Below are 12961 nucleotides of genomic sequence, written 5' to 3' on the forward strand. Positions count from 1 at the left end.
TTACCGGCGCTGGTTCCGGCGTTAACCGTTCTTCATCCGAGACCGAGCCACTGTTGGGTGTTTCGGTGGTTCGTGAGTGAGTAACACGGCCACTGTCGGAGGATTTCGGTTCCTCCGAGTCACTGCACTCCTCCACATCGACATCTGCCTCATCGTCCGGCTCCGACAACCGATCGCAACCGGATGAATTCTGTGATCCTGCGGGAGTAACACAAAGAAAGCGTTAGCGAGGCGTTAAACATGCTGGAAGTCAGTTGTTGGAATAATATTTAAATTCAAATTGTTAAATTCCAAAAACGCTCCACATAGAGACAGAGTGAAACAAGGAGAGGGCTAGAGAGAGCGCGCGCGTGAAGAGCACCAATCGGCCACTGGCAGCGGCTAGTTAAATATTCCATTAACACGACGATTATGGCTTGTTTAATAAATCAAACATTAATACGCATAAATTAATTCCGATTACCGCTAGTCACCTGGCCCTCCCCGGGACCGTACGTCGCTTGAGAAGGCGACCACTTTTTGTTGCTTGGTGGAGCGCCTCCCCGCAAACCGGGAACTGGAATACATTAAATTAGGCGTGAAACAATAAAAAACAAAATACGCACCAGCCATTACGCGCAGGGCGCTTGCGTGGCTTTTGGGTGCCAGAGGACGAGATGGTGTGTATGGCCACTAGCCAAACCCCAACCCTGTGCATTTGTTGTATTTTGGAGGCATTTTTATCCTCTTTTTACCACTACTACCCAACGAAATGCGTTGCCTCTCTTTCGTGCCCACGCTCACACATAAGGAACAATAGAGACATTTAGCACATGGTCCGAATGGGGCGTTGTTGAGCCCCTCGCCCCCAACCGTGGTTGGGATGTGATGAAACATAAATGCATAACTAAGAAGAGAGAAAAAAAAACACCGAACCAACCGATCGGCCGCGTCCAAACAGGTTTACCGGCCAAACACGAAATATTCATGATCAACACCGTGGAACCGCGCAGTGGGAAGGAGAAGCAGCAGCAGCAGCAACAGCAGCTGAGGATAAGTGAAATATTTATGCAAACGACACGAAGCTACAGTTTTTTTTTTTATTATTTTGTTGCTTTAATTTCAAAACATGGATATTTGCAATTGAATGGAATGATGTCTGTGTGGCTCTGTGGCCATCTTCAACGACGATGGTCAGCATTATGTCGGACACACTAATGAATGGGATTAGGAATCAAGCAGCTTTATGCTGCACGCACTGCGCACGCATTGTGCCGTTTTGTTTTCGTTTGTTTAATCGGCATGTAAACCGCCAGTTCAATTAAGCAATTGGCCCTCAAGCTATTAGCTGACTGATGCGATCCATTGAAATCGCTCGCGGTTACAACTTTTTTTCATTTAATTCAATGTCTACTTGATATGAAAGAAATGGAAGAAAAATAACCGACAAAAAACCTCCAATAAAAAAAAACGCGATCGTTTGGAAGTAATTTCATGAAAATGGATGAACATTGATTTCGAAACCAGCAACTTGGAAGCCTTCGATAAAAGCGAGAGTATTTATCACACCTTGGAAGGTGAAAATCGGGCAAACTTTCGCTTGGCGTCGTGCCTCGTAAACCCCTACCGGTGGATCATCCCGCCATCCCGTGGCCGCTGCAACTCATTTTTAATTGACATTTTTATGGAGTCGCCACGAGTCGCTCCATCCCGTACGCACGCAGACCAATTCTCTGCTTTCGTTTGTTCGTTCGATAAGTTGTGTGTCTTATATGCTAACGAGGGCGACTCGAAAGAGGTTGAGTGGCGTAAGTAAACATTGTATCAGGCAACCAATCGACTAAACACCGCCTCCAGGGCACCAGCCGCTCGGTAATCTGATCGATGAAAGGGGGAAACGGCTGGATATCGGAAAAGCGGAAGGATTTTCCCGGGCTTCAACACATTCTTGGAGGTCGCTACGTTCCCCTCGGGCAACGGGATGTAGTTTTCAACGCAGCTGAATCTCCGGTACTAACCTCGATTCGAAAAGGGATCGATTCCGTTCCATAATCGTCGGTTACAGAAATCCTTGGCTTCCGCCGTAAGCCGTCAGCAGCACGCATCGTGCCACGCACGCAAACACGCACCACGCTGTCAACGGGGCGCAACCACAACCCTTTTTCGATCGTTCTAACGGGGAGGAATGGGGGGTGGTTTTTGTTTTTCTTTTCTGTTTTCCTCCATTCTCTACTCAATACAACCACTTGCCACCCTCTATTACTACACAGTGGGTGGGGCAGAGAGTTAAATGAGTTTCATCAGCGTTTCAGCGTTTCGTGTTGAGGGCAAAGTAATTCCGTAAGTCGAGAGTCGAGTCAAGTTCGCCTGGAGCAATCTGATTTGCCCTAGTCCGGCCATTTTCGGGGACGCCGATTTACGATAATGGTAATGATGGGCACCTGTGTAAAGTGCGAACTGTTCGCACCACTCCGGCAAAACCCAGTTTGTGGTCTGAGAAGGTTCCTCTAACGTCAGACCGGGGAGGCTCTACGATAAGCTCTCTGGAGGGTGGCGTGAGGAGAGAGAGAGAGTCAAGATGTTGTTGGATGATTTTGAAGATGCGTCTAGATTAGCGGCCGTCGCTTGTTGTGTGAGTGTGCGGTTTGGAGGGCTTCCAGCCCTATCATAGCGTTGTGCCAAGATCAACAATCACAACAATGACAGTTCCGTAATGACCTTTTGCTCATATGTTTTGCTCGTAAGCCGCGTATCTTTCATTTGTGTTGTATAAATTAAAGTGTGTTTGATGCTTAAAGTTAAAAAGAGGTACATGTTGCTGTATGTTTCGTTCAGTAAAATATAAATTCTTCTTCGTAGACTTGGTAGACAAAAACAAACATTAAAAAGTTTGGAAGAAAATTTGAATATAAACCTGAAGATAAAATCGGTAAAGATGTACAGTAGATATAGTTTCGTTGATAATAACTTTAATGTAAAGATTAAAGAACATAATTTTATCAACAAATAATATACTAAGTTTCTCTTTTTCCTAATCAACAATAAGTTTAGTTTCGTTAAATTCAAAAGAAAGCATAGCAAGTCTTCTATTGACAAAAGTTGATTGGAAACTCGAAATTGGAATAGTTTTGCAGCCTTACCGTAGTCGTAAAAACTACTATAACCGTTCCAACCCCATTCGAATGGCATGTGTTTGTGTGCGCGCGCCACCAGATTCCTATCTCTCAACGATCGCCCCGATATCATGCTTCTTGCATCAAACCATCAAGCACCAATCACCGTGGAGGTGGACCACCGTTCGAAATCAGCGGAATTGTTGAAAATTCCTGCTCCCGCTGAGTTCATTAGAGGTGCTTTTGAGGCGCGAACGGAACGGATGGCGGGCCACCCCAGGCCAGGTGGTAGCACTCGCTGATTGCAGCCTGAATTATGACAGGCTACTGTCCGCCTTGTTTGCGTTCGCAATCCAACCGCCCCCAAACACCACTCGCTGGTTGGCTGGCTGGCTGGCTGGTAGGCAAATTCCGGACCGCAGCGTGTATAAATCAATTTTAAATAGATTATCGGCTCGATTAAAACGGCAAACGGGTGGTGAGACCCGGCGCCACCAGCCCATACGATGGTGGCCAGCCACCAAGCCACGAACTCAATCAACTGGCCACCACGGGCCAGTGGTGGGTGGTCCGAGACTGACGCAATTCAATTAAGTGTCCACGAGCGTTGCAAACATTACACCACAGCACCACACTTATGCAACGTCAGGACCCGAGGGGATCAATGGAATTCCTCGAGAGGCCAGCGCGTGAAGGGGGGGAGGGGGGGAGGAAAGAGGGTGCTGCCAGCGCGAGACCTTTGATCGACTCAACGGTCCTGGTTGACGCCGTTGGCGCGTTCAAGCAGAACGTCTATCAGTTATTGCTGGTTGGGAATGTTGTCTAATGCCTTACGCTGCTGGACTGACTCCCGGAGTCTCCGAAACCGAATTTCGAGGACAAACTGAAGGCCATCATGCGTCCATCCGTCCGTCAACGACAATTAACGAAGCGATAAGCATTGCGTTGTGGTCGATTACAGAGCATAATTAGTGTCTTCTAGGCCACTTTGGGGTCCCTAAAATCATTTCTTATCTTCTAAACTCCCAATTAACGACGCAGATCTCTCTTCCCCTTCCGCAAAGTGGACTACATAAAGATCACCTTTCGAGAGCTTTTTTTATATGTGTTTCACATTATGTTTTTTATTCCTTCCAAGACCTTAATCAGGTCAGTGGTAAGAAGCACGTAGAAGAAAAAAACAGAAGCAGAAGAAGACGATGGAGAATTGGTAGGATAAAATCGAAAACAAACTTGCCACTTACGAAAACTGCTTCCAGAGGGCTCCTGCTGGAGCCCTCCCGCAGTGCCATGATCGCCGCAATCGAGAAGTCCGTCGCTCCCTTGGCCGCCGATAGGGCAGCCGCGGCGGCAGCAGCAGCGGCAGCGGCCGCCGCCGCAGTCCCATTAGCCGTCGTCACCGGTCCGGCATCGAGCACCGTACCCTTCGTCCCCACCCTTCCGGTCCTCGCTGTCGCACCATTCGTCTCTAGTAGCATCCGCTTCGAGGCGTTTCGCCGGTTCGATTGCGCCTTGGACACCGGTCCAGCGCCACTCGCGGATTCCCGTTTCCGTTTGTATCTCTCAATTTTGTCGGCTTTTCCGTGCCGGCCAACACGCGCAGTAAGTGTGGTCTCTGACGGGAGGGAGAGGGAGGAGGTCACTGAGGTCCGTCTACAAGACGCTCCGTCACGTATGCATTGGGAAGCAATTCAACCAGAATGTCACTTGGTGATGGCTTGCTTCGATTTGCCGACGGCAATTCACACTAATCACACACACACTAACGCACTTCCACTACTGAGCACGATTCTGGCTAATCACCGATCGTTCAGAAAAAGGTTTTTAAATTCACACCTTTTACAGTCAAATTTTTTAAGGAAAATGCCGATAATGGTAAACACAAAAATCACTTTCCGACCCCGAAGAACACTGACTGACCTGACTTGCTGTGCTTTCAAATCGCCGATGGAACCGGATAGAACGCGATGCTGGAGGTGGAGGCGCTTTACTTCGCGAAAAGAGGGAAGCGAAACGGAACCCCGAGGATTACGCCGGTCAGCGAGCCTTCGAGTTTCGAGAACTGCACGGACTGAACTGAAGAGGCGCTTGTGGCCTCGGACCGTGCGCCTCCACGCCGGAGCTTTCTTCTTATTCACGCCCTTTTTCTCCCCTTCCGTGAGCCTTTTCACACACACCACTACCACCACCGGAAACTGGAAATCGGCCAAAATGGCGCCACCCGAAGAAGAGAAGAAGAGATAATGAAGAAGAAGCAAACGGAGCAGCCCCGTGATTGGTCCGTTCGTTCCCTTCTCTCGCTCTCTCTTTCGTTCCTCTTTTATCTGTTTTTTTGCCTTTTTTGAGGGTGGAAAACTTCGGGAAACTTCGGAAAACTTCGGCTTTTGTGAATGTGGTGGTGTGATGTTATTGTTATCACAGTGTATACCGCGTGTTCATAAACATGTTTTGTTCAAGTTTTGTAAACACAAAACATAAATAAATGTTTGATAAAACTGGTCAACTCACCTTTTTTTCGAAACAACCGAATCTTAAATTTTGTTTTATAGAAAAATAAAGTATGTTTCGCATTTCAAGCGTCTTTTCTAAAATAATGGTTTCTCAAAATATGTGTCTGTTAATCTCTCCTTCTTCAACTGTTAGTGTAATTACTATGAAATAATGTTGATAACATTTTATTAACAATAATATTTTTTTCAACAACACTAACAACGATTTCAACTTTGCAACAAATTCTCAAATAAACCCTAAATTTTAATATTTAATTTAATTTTTTTTTCTTATTTGCTCATTTCCTTATCAGTTTTTAAAATGAAAATAAAATCTACCAAATTAATCATCTAATCGAAGGATGCATATAATTTCCTCAACCCCGAAAGGACCTCTACTACTAGCTGCAGGCTGCTGCTATCATAAGTTCCACAAATGCCCCGAACTGCACTTCCATTTGCAAGCCATCAAAAGGAGGAACGTAAATTTTATTATTTGTTCGCAAACAACAACGAGCCTACAAACACATTTTACCCAACCACGGGCTTTCTCTTTCCCGTTTTTTTTTTGCATCTTTTGTTTCATTTCATCCACGACCAGCATGACCGCACTTCCGCTTCCGTTTGTCTCATCGCTGCCGGCGTCGTCATTGGCGTGGCGCACGAACGGAAAGAGGCGCAGAGTGTGCGCGAGTCAATTTATGTTTTGATTAATTTGCATACATAAATAAATATCTCCGTAATAAGTCATTACGGTCGGGGTACGGGTGCTTCTGGTTTTCCCTCGTCGTCCCCGTTCTCCTCTGGCCAACACCACCGGCCAGTGCAGTGAAGCGAGAAAGTGTTTGGCGAATCGAAAAAGAGTCAGCAACCGACGCCGCACGCTGACGAGAGGCGCCACTGACATTTCAATCAATGTTTGTTTAGGCAAATTAGAGGCATCGAAGGATCGCTTGCATTTGCATATCCTACACCCCTTGGGTGGGTTGGTGTGATGCGCTAGGATACATAGATCCTGCTGGGCTGCTGCCGCTGCTGCTACTGCTGCTGCTAACGTGTCAGCGTGTGGCGGGATTTATGTGTGTACATGGTGCAAATACATTTATATATTTATGCCTCGTACTGACACACGAATTTGTTTTCGCCGCCAGAAGGCCACGGAGCGCCACGGAGCACGATGTACGATTATGAAATTTGAATAAAATTTATTAAAATTCCATTCGGTAAACATGATTTTTGAACGGCGTGCGCCTTGAGTCCCAACCAACCACCCGGTGTCAGCTGGTAGCTCCCATATGTCCCCAGAGCCATACGCCAACGAGTTCTGGTTGACTCGTAAAGCTGCAAATCCATCCAACGCACGGATGGGTGTCCTTTGGGAGTGAAAATAGTTCAGAAAGCAGCCCCAGAGCGCGGCCGCCCGGAGCTGTCTGCATTGGCTTTCGGATGATGATCGAAGCGAGAGTTTCCATTTTGTCACAGATGAGTAATGGCTCGTGTGTGTTGAATTGGAAGCTGGTGGAAAATCCCTTCCCAATTGTGCTGCGCTGTTCGTGTATGCAAATGATGAAGGATTTAAAGTGTTTTGCCCACAATCGTGACCAAATATAGTACGTTTGGTTAACCAATTGTAGCGGGAGCCCAGTACCATTCTAACTAATCGAAAGAGAGAGAGAGAGTCAATTGCTCGTTGTAAATGAGAATTGGTCCGCAATAATTACTTGCCAACGTGGCGTGTCGTAAATATGGAACACTTTTGCATTAATTGTTCGGTTTTTTTTATTCGAAAAATAAAAACATTCCCATTCCCGTAATGGCCCCTTCGATGCCACTAAATTAGGACAAAATGGTTTTTAGAACAGTATGTTTTTTGTTTTCGGCGGAATGTGATATTTTTAATTTTCTGCAACATTAATTGCTAATTTGCACCACCGTCCGGATGCGGCTCGCGCGTAGTTCGCGATTGCCAAAAAAGAAGCAGCAGCAACATTAAAAAAAGGACGACCAGATCTTAAGACCCTTGGGTCCCATTGCGGGAAACAGGAATCCAATTAAGAGTAGTAAACGTAACATTAGCCACTTTAGAGTAACGTGGACGGTAGCGCAACTTCGCATTGCGGTGATATCGTTTGCATAATTACGCTCCAGCTAAGAATAGATAATGAATGAATTCGAATTCGAGGCGTGCAGTTTAGACGCGCTGATGATTGGATACTTGCCATCTTGAAGAAAGACATTAATCGGTCCTGATTATTGCCTCAACGATCTATGGATGTCTTTAGCTTGCTTGCAGCACTGATATGCAAATGAGATTCAGCCAAAAAACATGATCGCCGCTGGCGCGTTAGAAGCGGCCGTTGGTCGCGTTGTGACGTACTTTTCTCAAAACCGGTTAACGAACGTTGACTGCTGACAGGTTTGCACATTATCATCGTGTGTTCCATCACAACAATGACAATTCATCTGCTCTTCACAACTTCATATGCGTGATCAATTCGAATCAGTATTGATGTCATCAATTGATGCTGAGGAATGTGGTTTGTGATTATGATGATTATGTTTCGCATATGATTTGTGATTGTACTGTTTGGAGCTTTTATTTCAATTGCAACGTAGTATCGTAGTACGTTAGCTCCACTCAATGGCGAATCCAATATCGGAGGGAATGGTTCGTAATCGGCTCGCTAGATACGATGTCAAAGAATACGCTTGACCACAACGGCCGTAGATGTCATCGTTATGAATATAGTCCAGGAATATTCCACCTAGTCGCTGCTCCTGAACGAGATTCATTTTATAGCTAAGGGAAGTGGTGTCATCATAGCTGACTCGCTGCTCTTGTCCATTCCCTAGACGTCGAATTGCATAAGGCATCAATCCATACGGATCCCATCCGAACGTCCATCTGTACTGTCGGAACGATTGACATAACTGGAAATACCGAAAACCGAAAAGAGTTTGATTGTTATGAAATCGAACGAATCGAAAACTTTTGTGTCCAATTCTACTACATACCTCACGATATGGTATTCTATTTTGAGCATCATCATTCCAACCCATGAACAGGTTCCCAAAAAAACCGTTTCCGCCGCTACGATACTCCTTCCGGTAGCCGTAGAGAGCGATCGCGAGAAGCATTTTCTTGGGAGGACATCCCGCCGTTATCCAGCGCTGAGTAGAATCGGTCTGCAAAGGAAATCATAAATATGAAAAGCATGTTTGACTCCATTTTGATGAAGATAGTTACCAAATCGTACATGAACTGTATATTCCCCGGCAAACTGAACCCAAATGGTAGAGCAATCGGCTTGGTGTGCATGGGAGCATGAGAGTCTCCTAGCGGCACTTCCTTAGCATCGAGCGTTACATAGTCGGCTAGCTCACAAACTTCCGGCACGTTATATGAGCTGGTGATCGCGTTGGGATGGATCGAAACACGAAACCAGAGTTCTCGCTCCCGGATCGCGCTTTGTCGCTTTACAGATGTAATGATCTGACGAAGATCCTGGAGCAGGTTCACCATCGAGATGCGATCAAAGTCCGATCCGCCAAACTCTGTAGTTCCACCTGGGGTATTCCAGTTGATCTCCACCGAATCGGCATCAAGCTGCAGCAGCAACGTACCGATAAGCTGAATATATGCTTTCCTACGCTGACCGATGGCAGCCATTGTCGAATAGTCGTTCTGCGTTCCACGAATCGAAGCCACTATTACCGCGGTGCTGGAACGCTTCCGGATGCTGGAAACGAGCGAGCTGAACACCTGCTTATCATCATCCTACATGATTTCGAAGGAGCATGAATAAACTCATTGATCACTGGCACACCAAGAACCATTCGATGCTTACGTGAAACAGCATTTGTCGTCCGACGATCTTGGGAAACTTGAAACCCTTAAAGATCACATGAGAGCACACTTCCAGCGGGATGTAGTCGGGAGGGTAACCGGCTTCCAGCGCTCCTGGATAGTCATAGCTACAAGCGAACTTTTTGGTCTGAGCTTGAACCACACACGGAAGCAAGACCACGAATAAAATTATCCCGAAAATCTTCATGTCTGGCCAATCCCCTCCTATCGCCACACACTTGCGATGCTTTCGAGTTGACAATCGGATGAGAACTGTCCATCCCAAACTGCCAAATGCTTGCCAGAAATTTCTTCTTCTCTTAAAGATCTTCTAAAGTGACGCAAGCACTGAAACCTGTTTGGGCTCGCACGTGCTGCTGTGCTTCGAGGCCGTAACCTGTATGGTATTTCAAGCGGAGGAATGATTGGAATAAACATCATTTGTCTTTGGATAAGCATTAGATAAAAAAAATAATAAAAATATAATTAACAACACCACGAACGTAGCGAATATGTTGTTTTTAGAAACACACATAAAAATATAAATTTAAAATCAATAGATTTAAGAATCTTTGCAAACATGATCGAAGACTTATTGGAACAGTAACAATTGGATGCATTTCGATTGATTTATTCATAAGAAATTCTCTACCTCCATTCGTATTCACTGACTCCATTCGATGGCAAAGCCAATATCGGAGGGAATGGTTCGTAATCGGTTCGCGAGGTACGACGTCAGAGGATAGGCCTGGCCACACTTCCCATAGATGTCATCGTAGTGCACGTAGTCGAGATGAATGCCACCCAAGCGCTTTTCCTGCACGAGATCCATTTTGTAGCGAAGTGAATCAACATTGTCGTAGCTAACGCGATCGAAAAGCGCATTTCCCAGTTCTCTGGTGGCGTATGGCATCAATCCGTAAGAATCCCAGTTGAATGTCCACTGATTTGTGCGGTAAGATAAGCAAAGCTGAAAAATGATAACCACGAACAATCAGTTGGTGGTAAAGGACACATGTGGGAATGTTTCTATTCTTACCTCACTATACGGAACATACTTTGTGTTCACATCAAAACCACTTGGAACTTCATAGCTAAAGACGTGTTGATACTGTTTCTGAACGCCGTACAGTGCGATTGAGAGAGATAGTTTCTTCGGAGGACATCCTTCATCGATCCATTGCTGAGTGGAATCGGTCTGTAAAAGAGAAAGAAAAAATGTTTCAATACATTTCTAACAAATGTCAACAATTAACACGACATACAATGTCATTTCTGTAGTTATCCAAGCTCGGTATGTTGACTCCTGCCGGTAGATCAATTGGTTTGGTGTTTATAGGAGCATGAGAGAAACCCGTAGGATACTCCTTGGCATTGAGCATGATGTGATCAGCCAGCTCACACACTTCCGGTACATTGTATGCGCTCGATATCGGATTAAAGTGATTCCACACTTGAAACCATAGCTCCCGATCGCGGCTCTTGGCACTACGAGTGACCGACGTTACTATCTGTCGTAGATCTTGAAGAAGCGTCACCATCGAGCTACGATCGGTGGTTTCGGGTGTAATCCAATTAATCTCGACACCATCCGCATCTAGCTCGAGCAGCAGCGTTCCTATGAGCTGCACAAATGCACGCCTCCGTACGCTGACACCACTGATGACCGAAAAGTCTTTCTGGTTTCCACGGATCGAGGCTACCACAAACACCTCGGTCGATCGATTACGTAAACTGGAAACCAATCCACTAAACGCTAGCTTATCATCATCCTAGAACAATTGAGAGAAATTCAGTTGCTGTTCAACGTCACTGTCACTATCACAGACTTACGTAAAATTGCATTTGTCGCCCAACGACTTTCGGAAAGCGGAACTCCTTGAAGATCACATGGTTACACTGCTCCAGGGGAATGTATTCTGGTAGGTAGCCGGCTTCACGGGCACCCGGATGCTTGTAGCTACATGCGAGAAGCTTCGTCTGAGCGCTGGTCGTTCTCAACAAAAGAGCAAGACCTGATAGTATCGACAAAACGGTCCACCTACTGAACATTGTCACCATGAATATCAACCGATCACAACAGACACTATCGATGCCGGCGATCCATCACCGGCTGAAGCAGAACTGTTTACACCTGCCATTAGAAGTTGTTCGTTCAAACAGACGGTGTGATGTTACTTTCGTCCGAAACCGGTTTTGATGCTGATCGCGTCATTCATGCAGAGCAGTGACAAATCAATGCTTTGCCAGTCAGCAAAGCATCTACACATACCTTGATGTTGTTGAGCAATAATTTCGTAACAAGGTGAATTAAAACGTTGGGTGTTTTTGTATTTTCTTCTTTAAATTTGTTTTGGTGGAACAGTCGTTGCAATGAAACATCTGACAAGAATACTAAATGGTTTTTCACCCACGAAATCGTACCGGATTGTTATAGTGTCCGCAACCACACGACATGCACGAAGTCCCCTTCTGTAGCACATTGTTCATCAATTCAATTATCCACTAATCTTCCTGGAATAAGTGTCTCACATTTAGCCCGTGGCTCCACCGGCACCTGGATGTCCAGAATAATGTCGAGATGAATGGACAAACGAGCTTAAACGCACCTGTGAACCGCGTTTTCTCTTTTGTTCTCGGGTTTTCCGTTCACCACCCCAGACATTGCAGCGCTAATTTCGTTTGGTTTGTGGGCAAGGGGAGAGCTTTTCTATCACGGATAAATCTGTGTTTTTTTCTGATTAATATCACTCCTGCGAAAGCATCATTCGACAAGAGAGTGACTTTGACTATGTTAGATTGGGTCCTGACTCAATTTAGCTCTCCCGAGAACTCATAAACCGCGTGAAGAGCGGGCCATGTACTGGTGATTTTTTTTAAATCTCTAACCCTGTCTTTTCCGCTTTGCTTGAGGTGACAATTTCCCAAAACTCTTTTGAGAAGATTAGCCTTCAGAAAAAAGGGCTACTCCACTCTCCTTCCAACGACTTTGCCGCGACTTGTTTGCAATTTGCATGCAAATAATTCCGACTTTTGTCGGAGTTGGCGCTGGTATCGCGGAACAATGAGCGAAGCGTGGTGGTCAAAATTCGATTGAGAAAAACAATGGAATTTTTGCGAGTTTATTGAACCATTGAGAAATATTCCGCGAAAGTTTTACATCAATCGAAGCAAAGCTGACAGAGAAAAATATTTAAAAGAAATGCGCCACAGTCCCGTTTAGAAAAATAGCTTCCCTAAGAAGCTCGCGCGCGGTGTTTCGATCAAAGGAAGGCAGCTGGTGGGATAGCGGGGGGGGGGGGGGGGGCGGTGACTCGGGAGTCTGACTAAGGCACAGAACAGAACCAGAAAGAAAACATCCGCATCACGGAAACTCAGGAAACTATTGGCTTTCCTGACCAGAAAATGCCAGGCAAACGAGTTTGTTATACGCTAGAATATCGTACCAAATAAGCCAAATGCTGAATAGATTTAAATTGAGAACCTGGAAAATACAATCTCAGACGAAAAATCACAGACTACTGAAAACACCC

General features: G+C 45.6%; 2 protein-coding genes across 2 annotated transcripts in view; both read right to left on the reverse strand.

Annotated features, from left to right (window-relative positions):
- Positions 1-9709, reverse strand: part of LOC125959635 (T-box protein H15-like) — a 44839-nt gene extending 35130 nt beyond the window's left edge. The window contains exons 1-6 of the mRNA XM_049692463.1: positions 9668-9709; positions 9430-9576; positions 8829-9359; positions 8638-8767; positions 4330-4707; positions 5-198 (exon numbers count right to left, since the gene is read on the reverse strand). Coding sequence (XP_049548420.1) covers positions 5-198; positions 4330-4707; positions 8638-8767; positions 8829-9359; positions 9430-9576; positions 9668-9709 — 1422 coding nt within the window. The remainder of the gene's footprint in view (positions 1-4; positions 199-4329; positions 4708-8637; positions 8768-8828; positions 9360-9429; positions 9577-9667) is intronic.
- Positions 9710-10060: 351 nt separating this feature from the next.
- Positions 10061-11529, reverse strand: LOC125951830 (endochitinase-like). The gene is made up of 4 exons (XM_049680902.1): positions 11262-11529; positions 10694-11200; positions 10468-10626; positions 10061-10398 (listed from the first exon to the last, which is right to left on the reverse strand). The coding sequence occupies exons 1-4, from the start codon at positions 11487-11489 to the stop codon at positions 10093-10095; spliced, it is 1200 nt and encodes a 399-aa protein (XP_049536859.1). The 5' UTR covers positions 11490-11529; the 3' UTR covers positions 10061-10092.
- Between the last annotated feature and the right edge of the window lie 1432 nt (positions 11530-12961).

This window comes from Anopheles darlingi, chromosome 2, assembly GCF_943734745.1.
Source record: "Anopheles darlingi chromosome 2, idAnoDarlMG_H_01, whole genome shotgun sequence".
In the NCBI taxonomy this organism is placed as follows: Eukaryota; Metazoa; Arthropoda; class Insecta; order Diptera; family Culicidae; genus Anopheles; species Anopheles darlingi.